The sequence below is a fragment of the Onychostruthus taczanowskii genome, unplaced genomic scaffold (genome assembly GCF_017590055.1).
Source record: "Onychostruthus taczanowskii isolate IOZ18803 unplaced genomic scaffold, ASM1759005v1 scaffold19, whole genome shotgun sequence".
Lineage (NCBI taxonomy): Eukaryota > Metazoa > Chordata > Aves > Passeriformes > Passeridae > Onychostruthus > Onychostruthus taczanowskii.
Window position 1 is genome coordinate 13,659,589 of NW_024499128.1, and position 17,859 is coordinate 13,677,447.

The 17,859-nt window shown below is 53.4% G+C and overlaps 1 protein-coding gene across 1 annotated transcript in view; it reads left to right on the plus strand.

Moving 5' to 3' along the window:
* LOC121334550 (heparan sulfate glucosamine 3-O-sulfotransferase 4-like) overlaps positions 1–17,619 on the plus strand; it is a 51,780-nt gene extending 34,161 nt beyond the window's left edge. The window contains exon 2 of the mRNA XM_041401801.1: positions 16,455–17,619. Coding sequence (XP_041257735.1) covers positions 16,455–17,091 — 637 coding nt within the window. The 3' untranslated portion in view covers positions 17,092–17,619. The remainder of the gene's footprint in view (positions 1–16,454) is intronic.
* The last annotated feature ends 240 nt before the right edge of the window (positions 17,620–17,859 follow it).

The following is a 17,859-nucleotide window of genomic DNA, read 5'->3' on the forward strand; positions in this document are numbered from 1 at the left end:
CCATGAATCGATGCTCTGTGGCCAGGAACCCACTCGGTGTGGGGAGCCTGCTTCCAGCGCTGCCCTGGCTGGGGCTGTGGCTGCCTGAGCAGCCGGTGCAGCCCGGGGTGCCAGCCCCGGATGGCAGGTGCCCAGCGCCGCTTGGCATCCGCCACAGGCAATGGCGGGCGGAAGCTTTCCCTCCCACGGTACCATACGGAAAGGCTTCTGTCACTGTGCCACTGCAGAGAGAGGAATGTAAAAGTGTGACAAGGCAGGTTCCTCTGAGCTGCCTCCAAATACCCGCCTAAGAATAGTATCTCCTCCAGAAGGGCGGCTGGCTCCAGGCTCTCGTCTCCGCGCGCTCCCAGCACTCCATCGCTCCTCCTGTCAGCCCCGGGCTGTGACCAGCTGCCGGGATCGATGTGTGAGGGGCGGGTGGGATTTAGGAGTCACACAGCCCGCGCCGATCTTCTGCAACGTAAATCTGCACTCCACCTGCGCAACAGCAGAAGTCATGGATTTTTTTCCTCAGTTCCTTCCCCTGCTAATAGCAGGCCCTCTGTGATGGCTCTGCCTGTGATGTCTGGGCACGGCAGCTTTACCAGGTGATAAACCTGGCTCAATGAAGCCAGAGTTTGTGTCAAACATGGTAATGTTCCCCAAGCACAGCCCCAGCAGTGTGCAGCCTGATGCCAGCCGTGCAGCTCGTGGGGTTAGGCAGTAGAGCCCCCGTGTCCTGTCAGCTGAGATACAGCAAATCTGGTGTATGTGGCGTGGGAGAGGGGAAAAGAAGCTGGCAGGGGCTTCCTCCCTGCTGCCTTCCACTGCAGACATTTACCTTTGAAGCAATGTGCTGGAAGGTTTCCTTGCTGATTAAAGCCCAGCATTAGTATGCAGATGAAAATGTGAATCAGCCTAGATGAGGCTTCCTGGGCAGTAGTGGAAGTCAAGGATTTAATCTAGCCTGATCTTGGACATGGTTTAAACTCCTCAAAACAAGAGCACATAACCTGCTGCAGAGGTTTCATTTCAGTAAACCTCCCTGTCAGCAAGCTCCAGCAGCCTCTGTTTGCCTTTGCAGTGATGGTCAGCAGAGGTGAAGGGCCTGGCGTTGGTCCCTGCACCCCGTGCTGCTGCAGCAGTCCCCAGCTGCTGCCAGGACAGATCCTGGCATCCCTCTGTGCCCCTGGGCTGTGCTGCTTCACTCCAGCACCTGGCCAAACCTGTTTGTCTGAAATGCAGTGCTCTGAGCCTTCAGCCAGCTCCAACCGAGCCACCACAACCCTCTCTAGAACTGTGGTGATGAGCAAGGGAGCCTACTGCTGCTGTTCAGGGACCTGGAGACCTCCCTTCTGCTCACCTTCTATTGCTGGTTGGAAAGCCCTGCTTCACCTTTGCAGGACCCCCACAGCTGTTTATGGGACCAGGACAGCTCCAGCCATGCTGGAGTTCTGAACCTCATCCTTTCAAGTTGTAGTATTTATTCATGAGAAACTAATTGTCGTCTCTATGCCAGGTTCTGGAATTTCTCCTGCCAAATCCCGCATACATCCCTTTGATACAGAGGCCAAAGCAGTGGAAGTGCCAGCTAAGTCCCAAGTTTTGATGAGAATTTGCAGAAGCTCAGATTGCCTTGAGAGTCTCCAAATCCAAAGAGAATTCATGGGCTGCAAAGTCAATGAATTGCCCTGCCTGAGGGTACTTGGGAAGAGCAGAGGTGATGGCGTGTTTGGTGGCCACAGCTCAAGGAGCAGCTCACAGCCATGGTGGGGCAGAGAGCAGGGTCCCTCCTCACGCCCATGGCTCACAAGGTTCCTTGGCCAGGCTTCAGTGTGGCAGTGGTCCTGCCCTGTTCCCAGGGGAGCCGTGGGAAGCACGGGAGGATGCCCTCACCAGCTCCCAGGGGTGGCAGGTGGGCACAGCAGACCCCAGGCCCCAGTGCAGCCAGGCTCTTTCTGGGCAGCAGGAGGAGGGCAGGCAGAGGGAATGTCTCTGGACAGAAGACCAGCTGACTTGATCAGCGAGCACTTAATTAGTCTCTGTGTTAAAGCCTCCATCCACAGCAGCTGTACACAGGAGCTGTGAGGACAGGAAGAATTCTTCAGCAAGAACAAGCAGTGAGACTGTGGGTTCCCAGACCTTCCCTCCAGAGTTGGAAAGCCTTCACACCAGGAGCACAGCCAAGAACTGCTGGCAATGCCAGGCAGCCGAGCACAGCCCTCGCTGCTCCATCCTTATGCATAAATTACCTCCAGGCTCTGAGCTAAACAAAGGGCCCTGAAATAATTCTGCATTTTAATAAAGTCAGCATTCGTGCCACTGTCGTCCTTACAGAAAGAGAATTTGCATTTCCTTCTGCCAGCTCGCCCCACACAGCCCGCTGGCACTGAGGCCGGTGCACCCGCCTGTGTTCACACCAAGGACAACGTTAGATTTTGTTTCTTAATCACTGTGACACCAGAAACAGGGCAGAGCTGCCCAAAGCCCCAGACTAAAGAGCACACCAGTATCTCCAAAGCCCTCCAATGTTCAAGGGTGTCTGAAAAGCAGCGCTCTCCAAAACACTTGTGCTGGTGGCCGTGCATGTCCGTGTGTCCCCCTGGTCCCTCTGGCAGCAGCCCGTGGGCAGGCTCACACCCCATGGCTCTGAGAGCCGGGGAGGAAGAGCTGGTGCTTGCACTGCTGGTCTGTATTCCTGTGAAATCTGGAAAGGAACAAACCGCAGTTTCTCCCTCCCAAAGGGAAGGGATCCCCTGGGCTTAGAGTCTGCCACCAGCTGTGCCTCCAGCAGGCAGCATGCACGGAGCAGATGAGCAGCATCAGGACTCTGTGCAGGTGCTGCTGGGTGCTGGACAGGTACTTCCACGGGCAGGCAGGGCAGAGCCACGTCTTCCTTCCCTTGCATGGGCCTGTCACCCCTCTCATTTCCCTTCTCACCCCCTGAGCTGGACGCAGGCCAGAGGGGCTTGTCTGGCCTGAAGCATGCTGCCTTTCCAGTTGGAGCTGAGACTGGGGCCAGAGCTCCAGAGTGTGTCCTGCAGAGGGGCTGCTGCAGCGGAGAGGCACGTGCCTGCTCCAGGGTGTACCCCTCGTTCTGTGAGGGTCCCCAGCCCACACAGCTCTGTCCCACCTGTGCTGGGTTGCTGTGGGCTGGGCACACCTCTGGCTGCAGCAGTCCCTCTGCATCCCTGCAGGATGAGACCACTGTGTGGTCAAACCCTGCTGTGGGGATAGCTGCGATCACAGCTTCCAGCGTGTTCAATTACTGCCAGTTAATGATGATTAATCTACAATTAAGGGCCTCTAAAGGGTAGTGTGTCTGTTAAATAAATATTGATCTTTCATTTGTGGCCACAGATATATTGCCCCAGTTATGGGAAGCACTGCAGCAGCAAAGCCGGGCTCTCCCAGAGAGAGATTCCCCGCAGAACCCGAGCTCCCAGGACTGTTGGGAGACTGGGGGCTGCCCAGTGCAGGGGACTGGGCTTGCCTCATCTCAGGAGCCTGGGCTCTCAGGGCTGGACAAGGATCATGGTGTCTGGGGTGTTTCAGTGCTGACTGGAAGCACTCAGTCCTGTTGGTCCTGTTCCCATTTGCAGAAGGGGTGTGGGAATGGGGATGCTGGAGCTGGTGCTTCTCTCTTGCATGACCCTTAATCTGCCTTGTAAAGTAAACAAATTGTCCAGAGGCTCCACTAGCAGCCTGACAACAAACTCCTCACTGAATATACAATGTGTTTTCCAGCCCCCATTCAGCCGTGCTCTCTCTGGCCAGCATGGCCATGCCCCCCTGTGGGCTACCTGACTTCTGTCTGTCTGAGCCCACTCTCCAAAAGGTATTTTTCTAAAAATCTCTTATCAATTACTTGTTAGCCTTATTGCCCTTTTCTGAGACATTGACTTCAAATAAACAAAGGCCATTTCAACCATTTGCCAGAGCCATCCAGTCCTGAATGCTGGAGCTCAGCAGGGATTTCTGCAGGAGTGTAGCACTCTTCTTTCTCACCTGTGATTATTCTCCACATGCAGATGAGGTGGAAACACCATCCCACCCACCTCCAGCCATGCCCCACGCGGTCCCTGAGTGTGCCCTGCTCCTTCTCCTGAGTACATGCCCAATCACTGTTCCCTCTGCAGCGCATTCCTTGGAAGCAGACTCACCAGGAGAACACTCTCTGGCTTTCTCTTTTATTTGAAGCATGTGTTTGGAACAGTGCTTTTGTTCCAAATGAACACGTTGATTCATTCAGAAGTGCAGTTTCTGTTTTTGAATCAGCAGAGCTGTTTATGCTCATAGTGTCCATAAAACTGTTATTTTAGTCCTGACACTGATGCTTATGAATAAAATTTAGATCTCATTCAGAAGAACATTAGCTGTAGCTATTTGGCTTCTTGTTAAAGCATTAATTTTTATTGAGACCACATTGCCAAGCAGCTCCTTCTGCATCTTGCAGCAACCAAGTACCTTGAAGTGGAGACTTGGCTAGGACCAGACTGCAGCACGTGTCCCCCAGACCCTCGGCTCCAGCGCTCTGTCCGCAGGTGCTGGATGATGGTGGGAACCTCCCAGTTCCCCCAGGTGAGCAGGGCACGTGGGAGCAGGGCCACCATTCCCAGGAGAGATGCTGGGGTCTGCCAGAGGTGTCAGGAGCTGACACAGCAGTGCTTGCTCGTGCTGGGTGGATCTTGGATGTTCTGGTGCCAATTAGCTCTCCTATGTATTTATTGCACCTTTTTGCTCGAAGCAAGCTGTTAAATGTCAGAAACACTTTAGCATTTTAGCAGAAATATAATTTTTAATAGATTCCACCTACAAAAAGGAGCTGACTGGCAGAATATTAAACTCGGGGAGATTTATTTTTACTCTGTGCCTCCAAACAGCTTGAGATAACCATTTTTGCATGGCTCCTTGCTGATTAATGCTGCTGTCTCTTGCCTGTCCTCCTCACTTGGTGCTGTGGCAGCTGTGGTCTCTCACATCCCATTAACCTTGTCTGCAGAAGGGATACCTGGCCAAAGCAAAGAATTAGCCCTTGTAATTAGGAATGTAAACATCTCACACTGCCTGCTAACATCCACACATCCTTCCCTGCCTGCTACCAGTGCTTGTAAGGGCAGGATACCCCCAGACAGGCTATTCCTATCATCAGCTTCCCACATACCAGCTTTCAATAATTTCTAGTTGAAGGAAAGCCCAAATAAAGCTCAAATCAAACCCAAAGTAGCTTTGGTTCTTCAGGGACTAAGGTGGATGTTCTGTCAGTGCTGGTTTTGCTCTCAAAAAGTGCACTAGCAGCTGGTGGGGTTTGCTGGGACCGTGGAGAGTCTTTCCTCTTCCTTAGCAGAGCTGATGGGTGCCTGGGATGCAGGCTGGCACTGGCCAAGCAATTGTTGTTAGTGATGGTGCTGTTTGTACCCGGGCACTGCAGCTGGTGGCACAGCACCAGCCAGCCCCACGTGCTTCCACAGCAGTGCTGTGGTGTTGCAGGGATGTCACCTGTCACCTCTGCCTGTGGCCCAGGTTCGATTTTTGGGTGAAGCTGTATCAGTCTGTTCTCAGTAAGAGCAGTGACTCCCTAGTGCAGGATGGAGCAATTGAGTCACTGTTCCTAATAGAGCAGATTCTGAAAATTCAGGTGACTTTATTTGTTTCTCAGTGATATAATGAGCTGTTTTGAGTGATGCTAGATTTAATGGCTAAATCAATGTGTGTATTTAGTGTTAGCCTTTATTTTAGCACTAAGTGACATGAGATAAGCAGACTTAGAGAGTGTTAATTGGTTTGTGTTTAGCATTTACACTAATCAGACTGTGCAGTGCTGCCCAGAGCTCTTCAACACTAGTAATTCTGTTTATCCAAACCAGGAATTGTTTACTCTATTGACTGGAGTGGCATCAGGCTGTTTTTTCACTCACTTGGATGTTACACTACATGTGTGAATTAACAGAGAGCCCTGGCTAACCCTGAGTGGTGCTGCACACAGCGTGTGGGGAAAGGTGGCTGAGCAAACCCTGCTGAGACAGAAGGCAGCAGGAGCAGCAGGAGCAGCAGGAGCAGCAGGACAGCCCTCCTGCCTTGGTGCTGCTGCGAGCAGGGGAGAGAGGATCCTGCTCTCCCTGTCCCAGCCTCTGCCGCCCGGAGCTGCCATCGCCCGCTGCTGCTGCAGCTCGGCAGCAGGATCACAGCTCTTCCCACGGGCACACGCTGCAGGGCTGTGACACTCGGGGCTGAGGTGCTGGGGCTGTGCTCTCCAGAGAGGCAGCTCCCAGCTCTGCCGGGCAGTGCGTGTGCCAGGACCCTCCTCCGCAGTTGTGGCTGGGCTGCCTGGCCTGGGCTCACATCCATCTGTGCTGATGGGAGCAGATGTCTGGGCAGGAGCCCACCGGAGCATCCAGGAGCCAGCCACAGCACACACAGCATGGCTGCCTTCAAAATGGCTTGAAAATTGTCTCACCATTGCTCTGTTCCCATCACCTGGCTGGTTTTATTAGAGTTGGTTTTGGATCATTTAATTTTTATCTAAACATTCACTTCCCAGCTGAGCTCTTGGAGAGCTCTGGCTCCCTGGCTGCTGCTGAGCCCCTGGAAATGGAACTGCCTGTAGGATGTGCTGACAGCCCTTGCTGCTGCTGGGAGCTGCCTCCTGAGCTGCCCCTGGCCCTTCCCTGTGCAGTTCCATGCTCACTTTGCTCCTGGGCCCCTGACCCTTGCAGGGCTAGGGATGATTCACTGTGAGAACCCATGCTGTGCTTCCCCAGCAAGGATGCTCTGGGTAAGAGAGGTCAGACATGCCACAGGCTGCTCCTGCTCCGGGCTGCTCCAGGCTGTGCTGGGAGGCACAGCAAGATTAATTCTCTTTTATTTTGCAAAGTGCCGTCTTACTGATTTCTGCCAACCAGCCCCAAACTGGGCTGCAGTGCCCCTCAAGTGGCACCCCTGGGGGCAGTGGAGAGAACCCAGAGTCACCATTGTCTGCAGCTGCAGCAGCACGGTGACAGTCCCTGGGATGGACGTTAAATCACTTGTGAGGGCAAGCACAGGGATGTCACTGGGGCTCAGGGAGGAAGCTCTGCAGTACCATTTGCACTGACTGTGTGATCCGAGTCAGAATGAGAATCATAAATCTTGATTATTCTCTGTCTCAGCTGATTTGAACCAAATGCCTTGGACAGGGATATAGTTCACATCTCGCTGAAAACCGCAAAAAAACTGATTAAATGTACAAACTGATATCAATAGCACTCTATCTCCGTTAATGCCCAAACTGTCAGAGTTTGGGGAGAGGATCCTGTGTGGGCGGGCTCTGTCCCAGCCCAGATCAGCTTCCTGAGGGGTTTCAGGGCAGCTTTCTCCCCACTGTTACTTATTTTGGTACTTCGTTCCTGCAATTCTGGCTGTTATTATGATGCTGTCAATTACAGATGGCATCTCTGATTCTGATTGCACTTTGCTTACAATTAAGCATCCTATAGAAAAATGGAAATGCTGGGTCATTAACATAGTGTAATAATAAGGTAAACCATTCAATTATGGAGGAAAAACCACTTTGAATAATAAGGATATTGTATGCCTAAAAGACATTCAGATGCCAGTGTATTACCATTCTTGCATACATAATAAATGAACTTAAACCCAAAAATAATCAACAGAAGCAAATAATAAATAGCTGTGTCCTCGGCAGCAGCCTGGCTAGCATCACTCCCTCCAGGGGCAGAGGAGCAGCTCTGGGGTGGGAATGGACGAGTCTTGGATCTGTGTAGTCCTTGGCAGTTGTTTTGGGAGATGCCTTGGCCACTGCAGGACTTGTCTGATGCTGGAACTGACGTGGGCTCCACTTGCATGGGGAGGAGCAGAGAAGGGGCTTGGCACTGGTGGGCATTGCTGCCTGCAGCAGCCAGGGGAGCACTGGGCTCTGCCCAGGGCATCTGCTGGGCTCCAGAGGCTGGGTGCAAACACTGCTCCTCGGTAGATTAAACAGCGGGATGCTGTGCTATGGACGGCTGAGAGGCTAATGCAGCTGGGAAGATCTCGCCACTCAGTGTCTCTGTGGAGGGGTCTGGAGCTGGCTTTGCTGGCTCCAGCAACTGCTGAGAGCCCGTGACCTCCCCAGCTGCCCCTTCAGCTGCTCTGCCTGCAGCACTGACGGCTTGCGTGGATCCACCTCACCGACAGCCCGAAGAGGAGCAGGAAACTGCAGGTGTGAAGGTGCACAGGGCCATGCTCCTGGCCACCACCTCCGCCCTGCCCGGGGCTCCTGTGGCAGCCGTGATGGAGGCTTTGTGTCCAGCCTTTTCATGCTGGTCCCTCTGGCAGGAGGGCAGGAGCCCCTCTCCCATCCGCGGCTGCCGGCGGTGCAGGAGCTCAGCACAGGGTGTGAATTACTGCTGTTTTCAGCCTCCTTGGCAGTGCTGCTCCTCCATAACAATCCCCAGCCTTTTAGCTGTTGATGGCTTACCTATTACTCTGGCACTGCGTTAGGATAACATCCAGATACATCTGAAGAATAGAATTTATTTACTCTTTTCCCTGAAAAGCTTTTAGTATGATACAGCTGTGGTGCTTTCACTTAGGCAGCCATTATTGCCAGGGTGTTTTTCCTGGTAAAATTAAATTTTCCCGAAGATGAAAAAGGACTCCTCAGAATATGCAACTCCAAACCACTATATTTTAATATTTTATTTCCCTGGCCTTCTTTGGGAAGGGCCCATCCCATCTTTGGGAAGCTGGAGTGATTTGAACCACGCAGTTGAGTCTGATCAGTGTTAGGAGTCAGCTGCGCGGTGTGCACAGAGCTCTCCCCATGAGTTGTTGCTTTTCCACATCCAGCTGGCTGTTCCAGGTACTGCAGCCTGCAATACCAGCAGCATCTGTTATTGAGTCTTGAAACTTCCACAGGCATCACTTAGCAACCAGGGCTGGGCTGGCTGGGAGCACTGCTGGCTGGAGTGGGAGCACTGCTTGCTGGAGTGGGAGCACTCCTGGGTGGGAGCACTGCTGGGTGGAGTGGGAGCACTGCTTGCTGGAGTGGGAGCACTCCTGGGTGGGAGCGCTCCTGGCTGGAGGGGGAGCACTGCTGGCTGGAGGGGGAGCACTGCTGGCTGGAGGGGGAGCACTGCTGGCTGGAGGGGGAGCACTGCTGGCTGGAGGGGGAGCACTGCTGGCTGGAGGGGGAGCACTGCTGGCTGGAGGGGGAGCACTGCTGGCTGGAGTGGGAGCACTGCTGGGTGGGAGCACTCCTGGCTGGGAGCACTCCTGGCTTGCTGGAGTGGGAGCACTCCTGGGTGGGAGCGCTCCTGGCTGGAGTGGGAGCACTGCTGGCTGGGTGGGAGCACTCCTGGGTGGGAGCACTACTGGGTGGGAGCACTCTGCACGGGTGTCCGTGTGGGCTCCTGTTGCTCTGCTTGGGGCAGGAAGGACACGGCTGGTGCTGGGGGCTCGTCTTGCTGCATGTTGGTGTTGATCTCCCAGACTGGGAATCCCAAGGGGGTGGGAAGGGAGTGTGTGTGATGGCTGCTGCCGACAAGGTGCGCTGGATTGCATGTTTCAGAGAGGCTTCTGTCCTGCAGAGACTGCATGTGCATCGGCGTTTCATGGAGCTCTGCCCCGCAGCTGAGCACTGCACGGGGCAAGCAAAACAGTGGAAAGTGAGTGAACTGGCACTGAGGGAGCTTGAACTCCTGTGTTGAAGGGAAATCTGGCCTGGGAGCAGACTAGCTTGACTTGCACATCCTCAGCAAGAGGAGGCAGGCCTCGCCCCTGCCTGCCCATAGCGCTTTGCTGTAACTGTGACTAATATAGTAATTAAAGCCAGTAGACAGTGCTAAGAGATTCCCAGTCAATAGGATCACGGGCTTCTGTAGGGAATGGTAGCAAGACTTTGTCAAAATAACTTTGACAGCAGAGGGGTTAGAAATACGCATTTCCGTTCCTTTTTCACAACCTGTTCCATAGCTGACTGCTGACCGACAATAAATCTTGCACTAAAATTGGAGAGATTGGGTCAAATTTGTCCTTGGTCAAACAATGTCAGGCACTTCCCCATCAGGAACCCCACAGCACTAACCTGAGCCTCTGCAATTTGTGTGAGAGCTGTGCAGGCAAGGGATTTGGGCACAAGGCAGCAGCCACCCCAGAGGAGATCCACTTGAGGAAAGAACAGAAGAAAGCAAGATTTAGCATTGAGATCATAATTTCAGATTGCATTGTGCAAGTATCAACAGTCTCTACTCATGAGAACCTTGGGGAACACAACGCTGCAGCAGCTCTCCCAGCTAGGCTGATCAGTGAGGGTTGGTTTTAATTGCAGTTGAATGGATCTAACCTTGTGATGTCTGTTCACAAAGCATTGCCAGATTAATATAGGTTCCATAGTTGCTTCTGCTAAAAGACTTTAATGGATCAGCTTAGTACTCTGCTCCATGATTATAGCATTCCTACCCACCTATCATGCCTGAGCCAGATGGTCCCAGTGAAATCAGAGCATATTTATATTTTTGTCTGCTACTCAGCCACCTGCCCACTGATTTTGTTGCATAGTGGTAGGAGGAGAGGGGACTTCCTGGGTGCCATTTGCCCCCTTGCCCCTTTCCCTAGCCCCGGTGTCTGCCCCACCTCCTAGCAGAGCCCCGAGGGGGCACAGGCTGTCCCGTCGGGGGCCAGCGAGCCTTGCCCGGCCGTCTGGAGGGCAGCCACACGCCTGGACAGCAGCAGGGCTCTGCTCCTGGCACAGAGACTGCTGCTTCCCAGGGTGCTGGGGGATGTTTCCAGTTCCATGGGTGATGAGAGCCATTAAGGAGGTACAAGTACTAAAGAGATCTTGAGCGATGCCTATAAAACCTTTGAATCCTTGACAGAATCAATAGCAGGTTCTCAGGAGTAACTTCTTATCCAGGCCAACCTAAGCACATGCCAATGAGCCGTTAAAGATTTTGCATTTTGTGGAGACACAGAAGCCCTCTCATTGTGATTGTTGGACCCCGGACTAGGCGATGTTGTGAAGAATCCCGTTATAAGCAGTCTGCGCTCCGCAGGCTGTGCTCGGTGTCCGTGTGTGTGCCTGCAGCGGTGCCCCTGGGTCCTCCCTGCAGCCCCTTGACCCTCGGCACGGCTGCCAGGACAGGCGGGGAGCAGGGCAGAGGGGAGCAGGGCAGTGGGGAGCAGGGCAGAGGGGAGCAGGGCAGCGGGGAGCAGGACAGGCGGGGAGCAGGGCGGCGGAGAGCAGGGCAGAGGGGAGCAGGGCAGAGGGGAGCAGGGCTGCGGGGAGCAGGACAGTGGGGAGCAGGGCAGAGGGGAGCAGGGCGGCCGTGCCCCGCGCCGGGGAGCTGCCGGGGGCAGCCGGGTCCCGCTGTGCCCTGCCGCCTCTCGGACACCCCTGCTACTGACACGGATTCCAATTTGGCATCTCGGTTGCCATGGCAGCTCCGAGCTGCCATTCTCTGATCAGCTCAGCTCTCAGCTAGTCAACACGCGTTAGCACCTGCGTTGGTATGGCAACCCGGCACCGCGCTCCATCCGGCCGTGTTGCGGGCGGACGGACGGACGGACGGACGGCTCCAGGCAGCCCTGGACGCGCTGGGAGAAGGGCTGGCCCTGCTGAGGGACAGCGGGGCACTCCCGAGCCCCAGCTGCCTCGTTGCCTGGCTGCGCTGGGGGCCGGGGCTGCCCCCACCCCGGCTGGGCTCCCGCATCCTGCCCGGCCTGGGGACGCTGGGAGAAACTCCGCAGGGACACGGCTGGCACACAGCAAGGACGTGTCCTTGCAGTCCCAGACCGCCCCCCACAAGAGTGGTCTGCATGGACAGTGAATGCCTTTGGAAACTCTGGGAAGAGGGAAAGCAACAGTACCGGCAGCCGCTAATTTGGGGTTACGAGCCCTGCAAAGCAGAATGCAAGTCACAGAGAGGGATGGCTCACCCCCTTCTCCCAGCCACCAGATTCCTAACCATTAAAGTCTTCCAGTGAGTCTCCTGGGGATAGTTTGTGTTCCTTTGGCCCCCAGTCTGAACTGGCACCCGCTTTTCTGAAAGGGCTTTATCATTTATGTTTAGTGTTTTTTAACAGACATATGTGAGCTGTTAGAGCAATGTGAATCTATTAGGCAGCGACAGATGCAAGTTTTGTGTCTCCTATTAGAAGGGATTGGCTTCTGAGGTTTAGTGATGTGCAAAGGATTGGACTTTGGAGAGATTAAAATTATTTTCAGCGTTAAGCACAATATTTCTGAGCTAATGCACTCACTCTTGAATATAGATTCACAGACTGAAAAGATTATAAAACATTAAACCTATGTAAATTCAGCTGTAAATTTATGTTTGAACAAATTCAACAAGAGATTTGACTCGGGGGCTTATAGCAAATGGGTTCTGCTTTTAATGCGTACTGCGGGCTCAGTTGCAATGCCGCTCTCCCCTTGAAAGTCCCACGCCTGCTGAATTACTGGCAGGTCACAGCTGACAGCTCAAGCAATTATACTGGAATGTGTTAATAATAAAAAGAAAAAGGATTCATGTTTGTCTTTTCAGAAGACAAAAGCAGCTGTTTGCTCCACCCCAAGGAGCAGCAGAGAAGAGCTCTGTGGGCAGGTGACACTGGCAGCACCTGGCCATTTCCTCTTTCCGTGGCAGCTGTGCAAATCCTTGTCCTCTTCTGTGATTCCCCAAGCCCTGGGAGTTGTTATGAAGTTTTTTCTCTTGTTGAGAACATGAAAATACAGTTAACAAAGACTCCTTTTGAGTGGGATTGCAGGAAACCTGCAGCATGGTGAACAAGCTGCCTACACAGAGATAAATGACAGCTGTGACTGAAGGAATAAACAAGATAATCTGGATTTAAATAAACCACAAGGGGATTTTGGCAACATGCAAATTTGCAAATTTATAAAATGTATCCTTTGAAAATAAAGAGCTTGTTTGAAGCCAGCAGTTAAGAGCAATTACTGCAGCACATTTTCCCAATGAGGACCTGTGCTCGGAGCCAGGGCGGGCGGGAGCCGGCTGTCCTGCCTGCTGCCCACAGCGGAGGCACGGAGCGGGAGCCTGAAGGAGTGAGAGCAGCCCCTGTGCAGCTCAGGGGTGCACAGAGCAGCCTGCCCCTCCTCAGCCTCTGAGGAGCACTAGGGAATGAACAGGAAAGGAGAGAAATACCCAAAGCCCAAGCAAGTGCTCAATAATACGTATTGGATCTTCTCCTTGGAGGACGAGGTAATTCCTGGGTCCAAGGCCAGCGTGACAATTTAGTTTTGGCATTGCACAGTGCAGTGATGCTGCACCAACAAGCACAAGGGGATGACGCCCGTCCCGTAAGGGAGCAGAGGGTTTGCTCATGCTGTGTCAGCAGAGCCCCTGACAGTGCATTATTGTCACTGCCCCCCCTTTTCAGGTGAGCAGCGATGAAGAGAGAAGAGGTGCAGGTGGGGACAGCAGTGGCAGAGCCATGAGTAGACGTGTCCCATTCCAGCGCTTCCCCTCCTGCAGAGCCCTGTGGGGGCTTGCCAGGTGCAGTGGCTCCCTGGCCCTGCATCTTCAGCAACCAGACTGGCCTCGAAAGGGACACCAACACTGCAGGGAAAGCCAGAATGTGTTCCAGAGGGAGCAAAGCCCTAGCCCCACGCTGCAAACTGCTCTGCATCAGCCGCTGCAGGAGCGCTGCTCCGCCGGCACACACAGCTGGTTAGAATTCTGTCGGCACACACGCAATTAGGGCAGAGCACATGGCAGCAGCTCTGTGAAGGTTAACTGCTCTGAGGAGCATTCCTGCCGTGCCAGAGGCTGGGTTGCTGCAGCTTTAACACCCTTGTTATTCCCAGCAGCGGGAGCTGGCCGTGCAGTGTGCTGCTCTCTGCTTGGCAGCAGTTACCGCGTGCCCCCGGCTGCGCTCAGCGCACCCGGCCCCAGGGCTGCAGGCTCGGGCCTCCTTCACCTGCACGGTGCAGCTTGGCTCCTGCCAGTAGGGCAGCACATGGGGGGGATTCTGAAACACAGCAGAGCTTGGGGTAAAGCCTTTCTGTATGTATGTCCCAGAGCCACAGCCGCGCCGGGCTCTGCAGGGCCAGGGTGTCCTGAGGAAAAACTCTGGCTTCCAGCTTTATGCTTAAAACTGTACAGCAAGTGTTGAATCTGCTTCTCCTCCTCTTTTCCTTGATCACTGCTTCCCTGTTTTCTCTCCTCAGGGCCAGCCCATCCATCTATTTGTCTTTATTGTGCACAGAGTTAAACACAGTCCTTAAATGTGGCAACACTTCCAGATTATTAGCTCTGCAATTTCTTGGCTCCCGTTTATTATGGTAACATCATCTGAAGGGGCAGTTGTAATTAACATGTTTGTTCATGCTTCTTTTATAAACCCCCAGTCTGTTTGTTTTATACAAACCAAAGCAAATGCCCTGGGGCATCTGCTGCTGCTGTGGGGAGCAGACACCATGGTGGCTGTTGTCCTTGCTGCAGGTGGGTGTACCTTGGTGGTGGGACACCTTGCTGCAGGTGACAGCCATGGGCTGTGGGAGTGGGCACGGAGCACCTCCCACTCCCCCACCCCTCGTGGTACAGCAGTGGGCACCCAAGGGCTCGTCTCTGATCATACTGTGGGTCTTGCTGTGATGTGCATAGCCATAAAAGCTGCTACCTTCCCACAGGGCTGTTCAGGTACAGGTACTGGATTCCCCAGGGAAGCTGGCCTGTAATTCTGCAGCATCTGCAGTCCCCAAGTGCTCCTATCCCTCTTAATTTTTTTCTTAATTTTTTTCTTCTTAAAGGAATAAATACCTGAAGATACATCATTCTGACTAATCCTTGCTCCCTTCATGTCTCTGCTGCCCAAGTGGCTGATGCAAGGCATGCATGAAGCACCAGAGTGCTCTGGACAAAGGCAGGTTTGCAGGTTGGGAAGGCAGCTCCAGTGGGACCTGATGCCATGGGAATGGGCTTTTCCATAGAGCCTGGCCACCAGCACCCTGGTCCTGAGACAGGGAGTCCTGCAGCCCTGCAGGCCACGTTGCTGGTACTGAGACAGACACTGTTCAACAGGAAAGGCTCTGCAACAGGACAGGGGCAGCCAAGGAACGCCAGCCTCTTCACCCAAAATGCTGAGGACTCTGGCAGCCCTGTGGCAGCAGCAAACCCACCCTCACTCTTGCATTGGCAGGAGACCCCTCATCATCCCTGCTCTCAGCAGAACAAGCCTGGTGGGCTGGATGGCACCAGCAGTGAATACACAAATTACAGAGGCGTTAAAGCCAGTTGATGCCTTTAGCAGTCAAATACGAGGTGACACTGACAGGCACATCTAGCAGGCTGTGCCTATCATCTGCTTCTGCTCCAGGCTTCTGCTGTGTTATTCCTGAAATGGGTCTTCCTGGGGCCCAGCAGTTTGACGTCAGCATTACTGTGGCTGTTGCTGCCCAAGGTGCTCTCACAGAGCCATTTCAAGCCTATTCATGTTATTTCCTCACCATATGTTTTACTAAAAATAGTTGCAGTACAAAGGGATAATCCTGCAAGGCCACGGGCATGGCCATCCTCCATTCTGACACCGGAGATCTGCCCAGTGCTGTGAGTGCTTCCCCGGGGCAGCGACCCCGCTCCTGTCCCTGGCATGAGGCAGGGCTGGGGGCTGTGGGCAGCAGGCAGGTCCCTGGCTGTGGCACAGCTCCAGCCCCGGTGCCATCTGGCAGCACAACAGGTGTGAACGAGGCTGTGACACTCCTGCAGGGGGCATCTTGTGGGTCCCTTCCAATTCAGCTTATTCTGTGATTCTGTGATCATTTAAAACCCTCTGGCTGGCTATGATAATCCTTAACTGGTGGCACTGGGACAAGAATTTACCTCTTCATTTTCTTAGACATAACTGCTATCTCACTGCAGTTTCATTTTACAATATGGTAATATGCTATCCAGGAAAATCTTGCTACATGCTAATTTATCCAGTAGGCAAATTCCTTTTGGCTAATAAAAGTGCTTGCACAGGAAGCTCAAAACCCAGCAGCAATTAATTATTGACAGAGCATGTGAATTAGAGATAAAAGAAAAGTCATTCTTTCTCACACACAAGATAGTAAATAAATTTAATTATTGTACTAGAAGCAAGGGATCTTATTCTGTATTAAGTTTTATTAGCTGAGACGTTTAAAAGCATGTCATCATAACAAAAAGGTCCTGTGTAATCCGAACTGCGCCGCTCCGTACACGGCTCTGGAGTGAATAGGCTTAATTGAGCAAATGGGAGCAGATGGCTTCTGAGCAGGCAGGTATTGTGCAGGTTTAGTGTCAATTAGCTTTGGTCTGCACATGCCTATGGCAAATTGTCTGCATAATGTGTCACCAAGGCTGACTCGACATTCTGGGTGCCCACCGTGGCCAGGGAAGAAGCAAAGCCAGCAGGGTCTGGGGGTCACGCAGCAGTGACAGCCTCTCTCCTCCTGCATGTCCCACCACCACCTGCCGGGCCCCTCGCTAACCACCTCCTCTGCTTTTGCACAGGAACGTGATGCCCAAGACGCTGGAGGGCCAGATCACCATGGAGAAGACCCCCAGCTACTTCGTGACCAACGAGGCCCCGCGGCGCATCCACTCCATGGCCAAGGACACCAAGCTGATCGTGGTGGTGCGCAACCCCGTCACCCGCGCCATCTCGGACTACACGCAGACCCTCTCCAAAAAGCCAGAGATCCCCACCTTCGAGGTGCTGGCCTTCAAGAACCGGACTCTGGGGCTGATCGATGCCTCCTGGAGTGCTATCCGCATTGGGATTTATGCCCTGCACTTGGAAAACTGGCTCCAGTACTTCCCCCTCTCCCAGATCCTGTTTGTCAGCGGTGAGAGGCTCATCACTGACCCCGCTGGGGAAATGGCCAAGGTCCAGGACTTCTTAGGCCTCAAGAGGATTGTGACAGAGAAGCATTTTTATTTTAATAAAACGAAGGGGTTTCCCTGTCTGAAGAAGCCAGAGGACAGCAGTGCTCCCCGGTGTTTGGGCAAGTCCAAGGGTCGAACTCACCCCAAAATAGACCCAGACGTCATCCACAGACTGCGGAAGTTTTACAAACCCTTCAATGTCATGTTTTACCAAATGACAGGCCAAGATTTCCAGTGGGAGCAGGAAGAAAGTGATAAGTAAAACCACAAAATCAGGAAAAAATTTTTTTTTTTGTTTTTGGGATGTGAATCATCATTTCAGACCCAAAACTCTCTTGGGGCCAGAGGCTCAGCCCTGCGTGTAACAGGCTCTTGTGTTGTCAGGGCTGCAGCAGCAGTCACCCCACATGTGCAGTTCTGGAACTGTAGTGGCCTGTCACCTTGGGCTCTCCCCACCACGGCGCTGGGGGTCAGGGGCAGGTGGGAGGAGGAGGAGGCAGGGGGAGCACGGCTCCTCGGGGTGATGGGGCACTTCATGTCGATGTTTCGCTGCTGGTGTCCCCCTTGCAGCCAGGCAGGCAGGTCCAGACCTCCTGCCATGGCAAGCTGGCAAGAGGGTGGCTCCCAAAACCCAGCACTGAGACAAACCCATAGATTTGATTTCTCCTGCCCTGCACTTTAGTTTTGCCCAAACAGCAGCATCAGATCTGGTAAATTCAGGCCTTGTGCACTCACATGCACACTGGTCTTTGTGTGTGGAAGGAATAAAGCCAGTTACGCTGCAAAGGAACTATGTACAGGAACTTCATTTGCACCAAACAATTCAATTACTTCTTGCACTAAAACTAGAATTTACCAAGTGCCACAGACACCTGGTCTCAACTCTCCTCTGACTGATGGGTGCACCTCCACTGTTGGAAGAGAGTTGTTCCTTCTTTGCTGAGATACTCAGTGAGATCAGAACTGGGGTCCCCTCAGGTCTCCACCCTCCTGGGGGCTGAAAGAACACTCCAGGCTGCCCAGGAGTGAG